An 11,970-nucleotide genomic window follows, 5' to 3' on the forward strand; every position below is an offset into this window, starting at 1 on the left:
TTGTTATCGTGTTAATTGTTGTAATTTACAATTAAAGTAATTTTAACGGCACCCCTCTCAGACCCAAGACCCACTACCCAGTACCCCCAGTACCCACCAGTAGTACCAGTACCCACTCGTTCAGACTTCAGATTAGGAATCCAGTGAATCCACTCGCGAAAACAGTTCTTCACTAGATCCGGATTCATCTAGGGTTTTTCCGAAAATTGCATCACTGCGACTGATCCACCCTACTAACCCGAGTGAGATCACTGAACGTATTGAACGTAAGCACCCAATAATGGAACATGACCTCCCAGGACTTTGCCCCGTTACGTTACACCACCGCCCAGTCCTAATGGCGGAACCAATTAGCAAGAGAAACATACATTGGCTACGTTCTCCTTCTACTTACTCTATGCGACACCAAACAACAATGAAGTTTGTAGCCTCCGAATGTGATGTTGACGATATTTTAGATTCTTCTACAGAAGATTTTGGGTGCTCACCATTTCCTCAACCAAGAAAATTATCTTTTAATAACTCTATGGATTGCAGTGACAGTGAAACTAATGAGACTGTTGTAGATAATAATAATCAAACGCCAGCCCATAACATGACAGGTTAGGTTTTTAACTATTTTTCTTTTATAATTTGTACTTTATTATGTGTCTCATTCTGTTTTATCTGCTGTTTTATAAAATCTATGTTCAATTTACAGACTAATCTCTAATTTATGAGTCTACATGTCTATTATTTAATTTTATTTTAAGTAAGCATTATGATTTGTGTTGATTTTCTTTACTCAATAATTTATATATTTTTAATTTAAACTTTCAGTAAATGTGATTATTGTTGTTAAAATTTATATTGTAGCTTTTTTCATGGGATGATTTAATTAAAAGTAACTTATACAAAGTGTTCCGTTTAAGGAATTACCTAACGAAATCTGTTGACAAATACTTTTTGTACAATTTTTAAAATAACAGTGGATGAACATAAAGGAGAACAAAGAGTGCATTCCGGTTAGCATTTACAATGTAAATACCTATACATTGTGTAATTTCTAAAATGAAATATACTATATACTTTTAGATACACTTATAAATCAATTTAAAATCTTTAAGAATTACTAAATTTATGTATCATTCAGCTTGAGTGTTTACAACGTATAAGGTTTTACAGTTATAAAAAAGCATGTCTTTTGTTTGAGTGTAGTGCATGACTTTTGTACAACATATAGAACTGTACATGTACAAGGTGTCAAAATTAAGGGTGCCAAGCTGAAAATCATAGATGAAAAAGATAATTTTGAAAATTAGAGTTTTACAAATTTTTTAATTGAAAGATTGTCAATTTTATTGAAGTTACATAACAATATGTTAAGGTCAAGAGCCTAAATAAATTGCTATGTTGCTTCATAAATATTAATAATATAAAGATTTATGTGAGTTTTTGTAAAAATAATTTTAATTCTGAGAAACCTAATAACCTTTTTTCACATTGTCCAATATTTTTCAAACTCCACATGCAAAAGACAGTATAATTTTGCATATTTTTTTTTTGATATCCTATAAAATTCATTATTAAGCTGTTTGATATAAATGATATAATACAAAATGTAAAATAACTATATATAGATATGGTAGCTGGGGCAGTAAAATGTTCTAATTAATTTTTCTGTTGTTATTAAAATTTATTGAGTTACACAGTAATATGTGTATCCTAAACATATTGTTATGTAACTCTAAAAGTTTATCAATATTAAGAAACTCTCTAAGGATTTTTCTTCTAGGAATCGATCCTTTATATATAGGCTTTATAGTTTGGCATGTGTAAATTAGACACTTATTCCAAAATCAAATATACCAAATGTTAAGATTAAAGAGGCAAAATAATCTATTAAATAGTATTTTTATGTATAGTTGCTTCATATGTGAGATTTAGTATAATTTGACTATGGAATGCAATATTATCAAATTTTATATAATTTAGTATCAAATGTAGTGAGTAATATGAATTTAGAAAAAATGACATTTGTAATGAATGTTGAAAGCTTTTAAACTAAGAGAAATGAGAGAAAATCAGATTTTTTACTGGAATGCATGTATTACAATATTACGAGGCAAATTTTCACATCATTTCCAAGTCTTACTTCTTGACAAGTTTTTAACTCATCATAGTACTTTGGAAATTTCAGTAGATTATCTAGGAATGTACGCGGCACAATTTATGAAAAACAAATCATTTAAAGAAATTTTTTAAACAATCTCGTTTCCGTTTCTTAAGGAATTTTCCAATATATATTTCAAAATATTCTTCTTGCCTTACCAAAACACTACAATGAGTTGAAAATTTGTCGAGAAATAAGGCTGGAAAATGCCGTTGAATTTTGCTCCGTAATATCGATATACCCACGCGCAGATTCCCGTTATGATCTGATTAAAAAATATAATATTATGTTATAATAAAAGTCCTTTTGGAGGAGTAGTATGAAAGAGCAATTTTGAGAAAATATTATGAAAGCAATTATATATTCAGATATTAAAACATTGCCAATTAATATTTTTGTTTCAGTTCATTACGACAAATAATTGAGTATAAATACAAATATTAGTTATATCATTGGTATTTTATTTGATTGTGGAAATGATAAGAATGTATATTGTATAGGGAATGAATGAGCAGGGTATATATAGTGGCAATGAAATAAAAGCTTGTAGTGGTGCATATATATGCACTCTATCAACTATATGTATCATAAGTCAGATAATTCGTATTAAAAACTTTGTGTGATTGATGTTTATATTTGCAGCTTAAAGTCCACTGTGTGTGTAGGTTGAATTGATTTATTTTTATTAAAAATTCAAATAATTTTTTGTGATTGTACATTGATTTATTACTATTAATAAAATTAATTTACAGTACAAGTTTAATTCTATTGTCAAAATTATAATATGTTAAAATAAATTGATAAATTTTTGTTTAGACCCAACTGGGATCAGGATTCCTACTCGCGATAACGGGATTCTGGAAAAGATGACGATGACTTGCAGCCCGCCATATAAACGAGTCAGAGCTCTCCGTTTATTTGACTCCCCTGCAACTCCAAAAACATTAATGGAAAAAAGTACAATGCATACACCTCTTCCTTCTAAATGCACGAGATTATTTGCAATGGACAAGCCCAGAGCAATACCATCTAATTACCCAAATAAGTCTGATAAGCCAGCAGCAAATGTCAATCCATTTACCCCAAATGGAATGTTATTAACCGCACGGAAAAGGTCCAGGTCTAAGCGAAGTCTAATTGGGTAAATATTTTCTAATTTATTCAAAAGGAACAGATTAATTAACACTTTGACTGTTCTGAGCATGTATGTATCAGGAAATCCCTGAATTAAGCCCAAAAAATTTTATAACACAGTAACAGATATCTAAACCAGAAACATGATAAAAATGATGTAGGGAAGCAATGTCCAAAATCTTCCATTCTCCGAGTTATGACTCTTTGAGATATTTCGGAGTTTAACGTGCTTATATAACGCAACACCAACTAGATTGTAAAAATGCAGGCTTTTAGTTAAAAATATTTAAATCTATCTTATTATCCCTGAGGCATAGCGCTGCCTCTATAGAATATATAATCCTTCTAGGTTTTTGTCCTTTTGAAATGATACAACAATGTTCTCATACCGCGAAAAATAATTGAAATATTTCATCCGATAAAAATTACTGCCTACCACCCTTATAGTATTATGCAATATAAAATATTGGCCTCTAACTCCAATTTATTTATATTATTTAATAATTTGGTTCAGTAGTAATTGTTGTTTTACTGTTTCTAGCTCTCCAAATATTCAAATACCAAAGTTCGATCTTGGGGAATCAGAAGAATCTGATAACGAAATAGAACAACCGACCAAACGTGTAGCTTTACAAGAATCCAATATACCTAGATATCATAAAGAATTTCATGAACTAGGATTAATTGGTACAGGTGAGTTCGGATCCGTGTACAAATGCATAAATCGATTGGATGGTTGCGTATATGCTATCAAGAAAAGTATTAAGCCTGTAGCTGGGAGTACCAATGAAAAAAATGCATTGAATGAAGTATATGCACATGCGGTTCTTGGAAAGCATCAGCATGTGGTGAGATATTATTCTGCCTGGTCAGAGGAAAATCATATGATAATTCAAAATGAATATTGCAATGGTGGCAGCTTGGCAGACGTGATAGTCAATTTGCAAAAAGAAAAAAAGCAATTTTCAGAAGCAGAAATGAGGCAGTTGTTGCTGCACGTGGCAGAAGGCTTGAGATACATTCATAGTATGCAATTAGTTCATATGGATATCAAACCAGGAAATATATTCATCTCTAAGGAGAAAAGGCTATTAGCTGTTAATTATGACTCTGCTGATGATGGTTTTGACGAGGAAGAAACAGTCGAAGAAGAGATAACATATAAAATTGGAGATCTAGGGCATGTAACGTCAATTAATAATCCTACAGTTGAAGAGGGTGATTGTAGATATTTACCCACTGAAATACTGCATGAAGATTTTACCCATTTGTCAAAGGCTGATATATTCGCTTTAGGATTGACAGTATATGAAGCAGGTGGCGGTGGCCCGTTACCTAAAAACGGTCCAGAATGGCATGACATTAGGAATGGAAATTTGAAAGTATTAACTCACTACAGCCATGACATTAATGATTTACTTAAGGTATATATGATATTTAATTTTTTTAATTGTAAGATAATTTACAGTTTTTAAAACGTGGACTTGATTCGCTGTTTCGTACTAAAAATATATGTTGACGTATTATTAAAAAATATTTGTGGAATGCAAATTCTTTAAACGTTCCAAATACCAGTTTTCTTAAAAAATACAGTTTTTTCTTAAATGAATACTACATGTAACGTAAAATAGCAATGAAATCGTTGTAAATGCTGAATTTGTTTAAACTCATTTAAAGACTTTCTACAAATTCCCAAATGTATGACGTTACTATATTTGACAACACAGTTTTATTATTTTTCTGAAAAAGTAGCAAAAGGGACAAAGAAAAAGTTTGGAGCTTCTACTCTTTGTATATCACAATAGTTGCCCCTTACATTGACTTAATGCTATTACAGTAATAAAATTGATAAGACATTCTAATAATAAGCTAGATATCTTACAAAAGGATTTTAGCACAACGGTACATATTTTTAAAATAAGTTAAAATAGTTTTTACACTAATATATACTATTACAAATATTATATGTTTAATTAGTAGCGGATTAATGACATTTTTTTCACTATACGGGGTGTCCGGGAATTGATAGTCATACCGCATACCCTAAATACAAGAGTCTATTTTAAGAAAAAAATTGTTATACCATTTTTTAATATTATTAATATTGTCAGAGTTACATTACAATATGTTTAGACTAGGAATACACAAATTGTTATGCAGGTAGGAAAAATTAGTAAAATTAAAAAGTTATATAAAAGACATGTAAATACGAAAATGTAGATAAAAATCACTACAGTAACTTTTTATATCAGTAATGCTTTTCAAGTAATACAAAAAAATTTACTAAAGTATTAATTTATTAGATCGAAAGCACGCGCCTACAAATACCTTATCATGTAACTCGCTACGTATGTGAACATCATTAAAAATATCGTAAAAATACTTTTTACCAACATGATTAACAGCCAATAGAAGAATTTATACATTTTTTTAATGCGGTTTTTTATGAAAACCACTTGGCAAATTAAAAACCTAGATAAGTAAAAAATTACTCATCGGTAGAAAAAGTGTCCGAGGAATGATAGTCTTAAAATAGTTTCAAAAGCCACCCCCTTGGAGTAACGAGATGCGAGTATTTATAGGCCTAGTATTATTAGCAATATTAAAAAAGGCTGTTGTTTTTTTTGTCTTACTACAATGAATTTTTAAAAAAGTTTGTAAGATTATTATTATTTACGAAGCTATATAATGGTTTATGCAAAATCTTGGGCTAAATATATTGTTAAGTTATTATGATAATATTAACACATTTTATAAGAGTTTTCTTCTAAAAATCAGATATCCTATCTAGAGTCTTCGGTTTAACTATCAGTTCCCAAATAGCCTGTACATAGGGTGTGCCACTTAATTCATCTTATAGTATGAATATAAAATTTTATTTATCTTTTTGAATATAAGAGATATTATTTTTTCATGAAACCTTTTTGAAAGTGCTTTCTTTTGAAATCCAAAAAGGTAATATGCCAAAAATTGATATCTCACATAGTTAGGATGATTGATGAAGTTTTATGTCCACCCTGTTAGGTGAATTAAGTGACATACCCTGTATAATTCATGATGGTGCTCTGTTTTAGTTAATGATCCATCCAAACCCTGAAATGAGACCATCGGCAGTATCTTTGATTCAACACAGAGTACTATGCCCATTTGGTAACAAAACTAAGGCTCAGCTAAGAAGGGAATTGAATGCTGAGAAATTGAAAAATGAGATACTATCAAAACAACTTCAAGAAGCTGCAAAGTGTCTTAAAACTATAGCACCAAATGTGGCAGCTATGAATTCACTAACTACTGGAGGTTACAAATTAAGGCCAACTCCAACGAGAACATCCTCCCGCGTTATAGGAAAGAAGGTCAATCGAAGCAATAGTACTACAAATTTTTAGTCTATGCTTATCAGCAGCTTATGTTAAGAAGAAAACAGAGGAATCCGTCAGAGATAAATTAAAGGGAGAGGAGAAGGGCATATTTGGAATATCTAGTTCCTTGCAGTGCCTTGATATTGTGATATCCAAGTAACTTTAGTTTTTAAGTAAAGTAGGAGTATAATAATATAATATGCAGAGTGGAATTGCACATGTCTAGAGCACATATTGTTGCATCAAACATATTCTAGGAAAATAAAGCTGACAAAACAGTTTTGCTTGCATATATCTTCAAAAGAGAAAATCCTCAAAAAAAGAGTACAACCGAGCATTAGGAAAAATCTGGATTTTGCCTTTGCCCTTTTTGCAAAATTTATTTCCTATATTTTGAATTTGCACGAAATGATCTTAATGATTTTAATCAGTCAAATGTTTTGAATTAGTGAATCTTAGACATTTTTTATAATCAAATTGGATATCTCATAAAAATTATTGCGAAATATTTAGATTTATGAACATACTTGGTTTATCTGAAATAACACAAAGAATCAATCTTTTCCAACAATCTATATTTTCTGCATTTTCCTTAGATATTTTTTGCTTTTTTATGAAGAAAAGTAATTAAATCGCATTAACTGAATAATTTAATGTGACTAGGACTTAGAGACTTTTATTACGCTTAATCAATTATAACAATAAATATAAAGACTATGACATAATAATTCTTGAATTATTTCTAAATACCAGAGCTAAATTACGAGATATCAACACAATACTTGCTGTTTATAAAATTTGAAACGACCATGAAAACATTATCATCGTACTTTTCTTTTAACTTAAAAATAAATTTGTTAGTGAAAAAGGAATATAACTTTTATATTACATTAATCGTCAAACTTTTATTGCACGCTATTGATTTATTGTCGTCGTGTAGCAAAGTAAGCTCAGAAAATGTCATTTGGTTTTAATTTTGACAAACCATGGACAGTAGGAGTGAATCATATGGCATTGATTAGCATGGAACTTGTTTAATCAGTTTTATTTAAATTATCATTCAGTACCTTTTTCTTTAGATATGCTTCCAAATGTTTAATTTGCGCGTAATATTTATTTGCTTCTGAAAGGTTAAAATGAGCCTATGCTACAGTGATTAGCGCACATTATATCACTGTATAGTCATTTATGAATAATCAATGCTATAAGATATACATTTATGAAAAACATATGTGTATTTATTATCCATTTATTATCCATTTATTACCTTGTACTACGCTTCGTCTGCCTGTAGTATGTCTTCATTTTTAATAGATTGATTTTATTAAAACTGGGATACATTTAGAAATTATTAGTATTACCGTTTTGTTTTAAATAGCATTATTTTTTCTAACAATAGAACATCAGATTCTACTTGAGGGAAATTTTGAATGGTCATGTGCCTTTGTAGCATTGGATAAGCCCACATCCATCCATTTTCAATATCAGTAAATCAAAATTGCCTGCAATTTGACTCTGCATATTGCACAGTCAGTAAAAAGAAAGCGTTAATATAGAATAAAAAGATACAAATTTTGATAAAAAAAAAAAATAATTTAAATTATTTTTATAATTTTTTTAGCGGTATTATCTCAAGATTTATCGAATTTAATGGACTAAACAATAATTATGATTATTTTTTATGTAATACTTTCATGTGTGTACGGTGTATGGACATGGTGCCTAATTTAAAGGGATAAACATGGAAACTCTAGATATAGAGAAAAAAATCGGTTCTAGGGAAAAATTCTATATAAAGTTTTTCACGTAGCCTTTAATAATTTAAAAATAACAAAGATTCGTGTTACAGAAATGTCCTTGAACAAATGCGAGTAATAATAAATATGAAAATTCGATCAGAGTTGCCAGATCCGCAATGTTTCATTGCGGTCGTTATCCACGTTACTTAGAGTGACAGGGTTGAAATTGCCTACATTCCTGACCATAACACCCAAACTTTGGTACAAGCGGTGATCATACGGCTTTTATAATTGTAAAACTTAAGTAAATCATAATTGTACAGAAAATAGTAAATTATTTTAATTATACTATTATAAAAACGCCATCAACGCCGTGCGATACATAGTTCGTATAAAGGACTGGATGCTGCGCTCAGCAATTGTAGACAATTTCGACTCTTTCACTAGAAGTAGTGCGAATCTGTCAACTGTGAATTCAATAGGGTGATAATTGACGATCATATTGCAGAAAAAGAGATATCATGTTATTATGTGGGTCAATAAGAGAGCTTTCCATCCTAGTGTAAAAGATAGAGAGACCGAATAAATAATCTAAAATAATTTAAGCATATACGGCGTTAATAAGCAGAATCAATAAGCCAAAGAAACGATATGTAAACAATATTGATTTATTAATGATAATGAAAATTTGTTTAATTTAATTTAAACTTATTGAAAATTATTGTTATGATTGAATCGCAAATGACTCAAATATGAAAATGAGTTTAAATATGGCAAAATATGACAATTTCTAGTTAAATTGTATAATTAGCTCTAATTGTCAAAACTAAAAATTGTTGTTTATCTACCGCGTTTAGACTCACTTTCATCGCCTAGGTAATAACGCGCGGGCGATTAGCAAATAATAATTTTAACTTTATTTTACGAATATTATTCAAATTTTCATTAATGCATCAACCAGTTACGTTTCGCTTTTTGCGACCCATTTTACCCATTACTCGACGCTAACCGATTTTAATTATTTAAGATCATTTATTTACCTTTCTCTCTCTCTTTCTCTTTTACGCGCGCGCACACACACACGTTCATACTGATTCTCATTTATAAGCTTACTACGCACTTGACACTCATACGCGTGAAGGAAACCGAGGCAAATTGATCGTATGTGTCCGTTAGTTCCTAAATGTATGTGACGGAGTCGAAATCAACGACTACACACGTTCAATCGCCCCATGCCTTGCCTCATGTGTGTGTGCATTCATGCTCAACAAGTGTGTGCTTCTGGCTTCACTCTCATTGTATTATACCTCTTTTTCTAGAATCTGAATGTCAATCGTCACCCTATTGGATTGGCATATTTATTGTAACTAATACCTAGCCAACAACATATCTGCGACTTAAATTCTTAAGAATTTTTTCAATAAGGACACATGAAGAAACTGCGTAAAAATTTTCTATCTAGAATTAGTCGTTCTGCATAAGGTTTAAGCTCGATTCCTTTGAACCGAAAATCCTATAGACATTAGAACTCGTGAAAATTTCAATTTTCGTTGCCACCTTTTAAATAGCTACAATTTTGTGAAGAATTAGAGCTGACATAATCTAATTCCAAATAAATAAAAGCAGTACGACCACATTGCGTTTAGCGTGAGTTTCTGGAAGAATTTTCAAAGTATTTTGTAGGTAGTTCCTTAAATTTATATATACTTCAGAAAAAATGCATACAACCTTTTCTTTAGAGTATAAAACTTAACATAAATTACGCCTTGTGTATTTATTTTGAATAACACATAATTACAGTAATACTATTAAAGAAGATCAATAATATTTATTTCTCATACATTCAATAAGCTTAAAAAGTAAAATGGTTTTCTAACATTTATCTAAAAATAGTTTGCATGGGTAAGAATTATTGAATTGAACTGTTTTTAAAAATAATTTTTTACATATTTAACTTACCAAATACATTTTAAATAATTGTTTTATCTCTTATATCAATCAATTGGCATTATTCAAAATAAATACACAAAACCTTTTTTATACAGAGTTTGATTATTTGATTCCCTACAAAAAATATACCATGTATTTTTTATCCAAATAACAAATTTCATAAAACATCTCCATAAAACAGTGACATTTTTTCTAAAAGTTTACTTTATATTTAATGAAGCACATGTTCCAATCATTTGTCCATCCTCAAACTGCAACATACTTTTGATGTATCACAAAACAACAGCTTTTTAGAAAGTAGTTATAAAAATTAAATTTTGTACCATCATTCTAATAACATACAAACATACTATATAAATGCAGGTGTAATTTTTAAATTTAAGTGTATTTTTAAATTAAGTATTTCATTCCGTATACTCTTGATGCTTCACCTCATAAGAAAAAATAGAGCAATAATTAACCTGATAATATAATATTCAGCTTTACACAAAAAATAATTTTTCCTATTATATTGCTTCCTATTTTGTAAAATATTATTAATAATATGTTGGAAAAGAGGCTATGTTATAATATCAACCACACATGTCTCTTTATATATAATTTACACTTTTGTATACGTACAAATGATATATTTGGTTTTTTAATGTTAATATTAAGGATAATAATGTATTAGAGCTTAATACTTGCATTATTTTTTAATAATGAAATTTTAAACCATTCATTAAAGTATACACAATTATAATTTACAATTGTTAGAAGGAGTGTAGTCTGTAATATTGAATTTATTATATAAGTATTTTCAGTTTAAAAGCAAACAATACAAGATGACAAATAACTTTAAAATAAAACAGAAGATATGCATATACTTTTTAAAATTTCAGAAAATAAATAATTTGAAACGTGCTATATAGAGGGTAGATCCCAGCATATAGAAATGAAACCACTTGGTTGTGCTGTATTTATTATATGATAAATACTATTATTTCTAATTAATTTAAATCATATTATAAACCCTTCCTAATAAATAATTTTTTACGTTTAGTTAATTATAATTTCAATATACCTTAAAATTCATAAAAAATTGTATAGTATTATTCTAATTTAGGACCTCTCAAATCGGTATTACAGAGCGAAAAGGTGTGCCAAAAATATAACAATATTTGAAGACCAATGTCAGACTTATTAATTACTTTACTGACATCGCTAAGTATCCCTTTTCTAGTGACACAGACAGATTTTCTAAAAAAGAAACAGAACAAATAGGTTTAAATATAATTTTTTTTTTTAATCTGACAATTGTATCAAAATGAGTACATAACTTTAGTAAAATGGTAAAATAAATTTTAAAACGGTCGTCGAGTTGTGCCCTATCGATGGTACATGTTTTACTTTGTTCTGTTGATATACATGATCCCATTAATAGTCCTATAATTCCCGATAGCCAGTGAGTCGACCTAAATCTATTTTAAATGGGATATCTTTATATATTTTATGAAGTAACCGTGATAATTGCACGTAGTTAAAGTGCTATAGTCGCATAACACAATTCCATATGCTGCCGTTATAGGAAAAAAACACGGGCCCGCTCGCTCCTCCTTTTACGCAGACTACGGCCTACGCAGTTACGCTACCGTGC

At 29.6% G+C, this 11,970-nt stretch overlaps 1 protein-coding gene across 1 annotated transcript; it reads left to right on the forward strand.

The window, feature by feature from the left end:
- The first annotated feature begins 307 nt into the window (after positions 1 to 307).
- LOC136782329 (wee1-like protein kinase 1-A) lies at positions 308 to 11,946 on the forward strand. Its single transcript, XM_066741686.1, has 4 exons — positions 308 to 602; positions 2,969 to 3,293; positions 3,828 to 4,710; positions 6,361 to 11,946. Exons 1-4 carry the CDS (start codon positions 338 to 340, stop codon positions 6,670 to 6,672), a joined length of 1,785 nt encoding a protein of 594 aa, XP_066597783.1. The 5' UTR covers positions 308 to 337; the 3' UTR covers positions 6,673 to 11,946.
- Positions 11,947 to 11,970: the final 24 nt, after the last annotated feature.

This window comes from Prorops nasuta, unplaced genomic scaffold, assembly GCF_024137725.1.
Source record: "Prorops nasuta isolate Cenicafe-Biocafe unplaced genomic scaffold, Cenicafe_Pnas_1.2 PNAS00025, whole genome shotgun sequence".
NCBI lineage: Eukaryota > Metazoa > Arthropoda > Insecta > Hymenoptera > Bethylidae > Prorops > Prorops nasuta.

Coding starts and splice junctions, on each gene's coding strand:
- LOC136782329 (XM_066741686.1), top strand. CDS start 338: ATGGCGGAACCAATTAGCAAGAGAAACATACATTGGCTACGTTCTCCT. Junction 603..2,968: donor GCCAGCCCATAACATGACAG/GTTAGGTTTTTA, acceptor ATTTTTGTTTAG/ACCCAACTGGGATCAGGATT. Junction 4,711..6,360: donor ACATTAATGATTTACTTAAG/GTATATATGATA, acceptor GCTCTGTTTTAG/TTAATGATCCATCCAAACCC.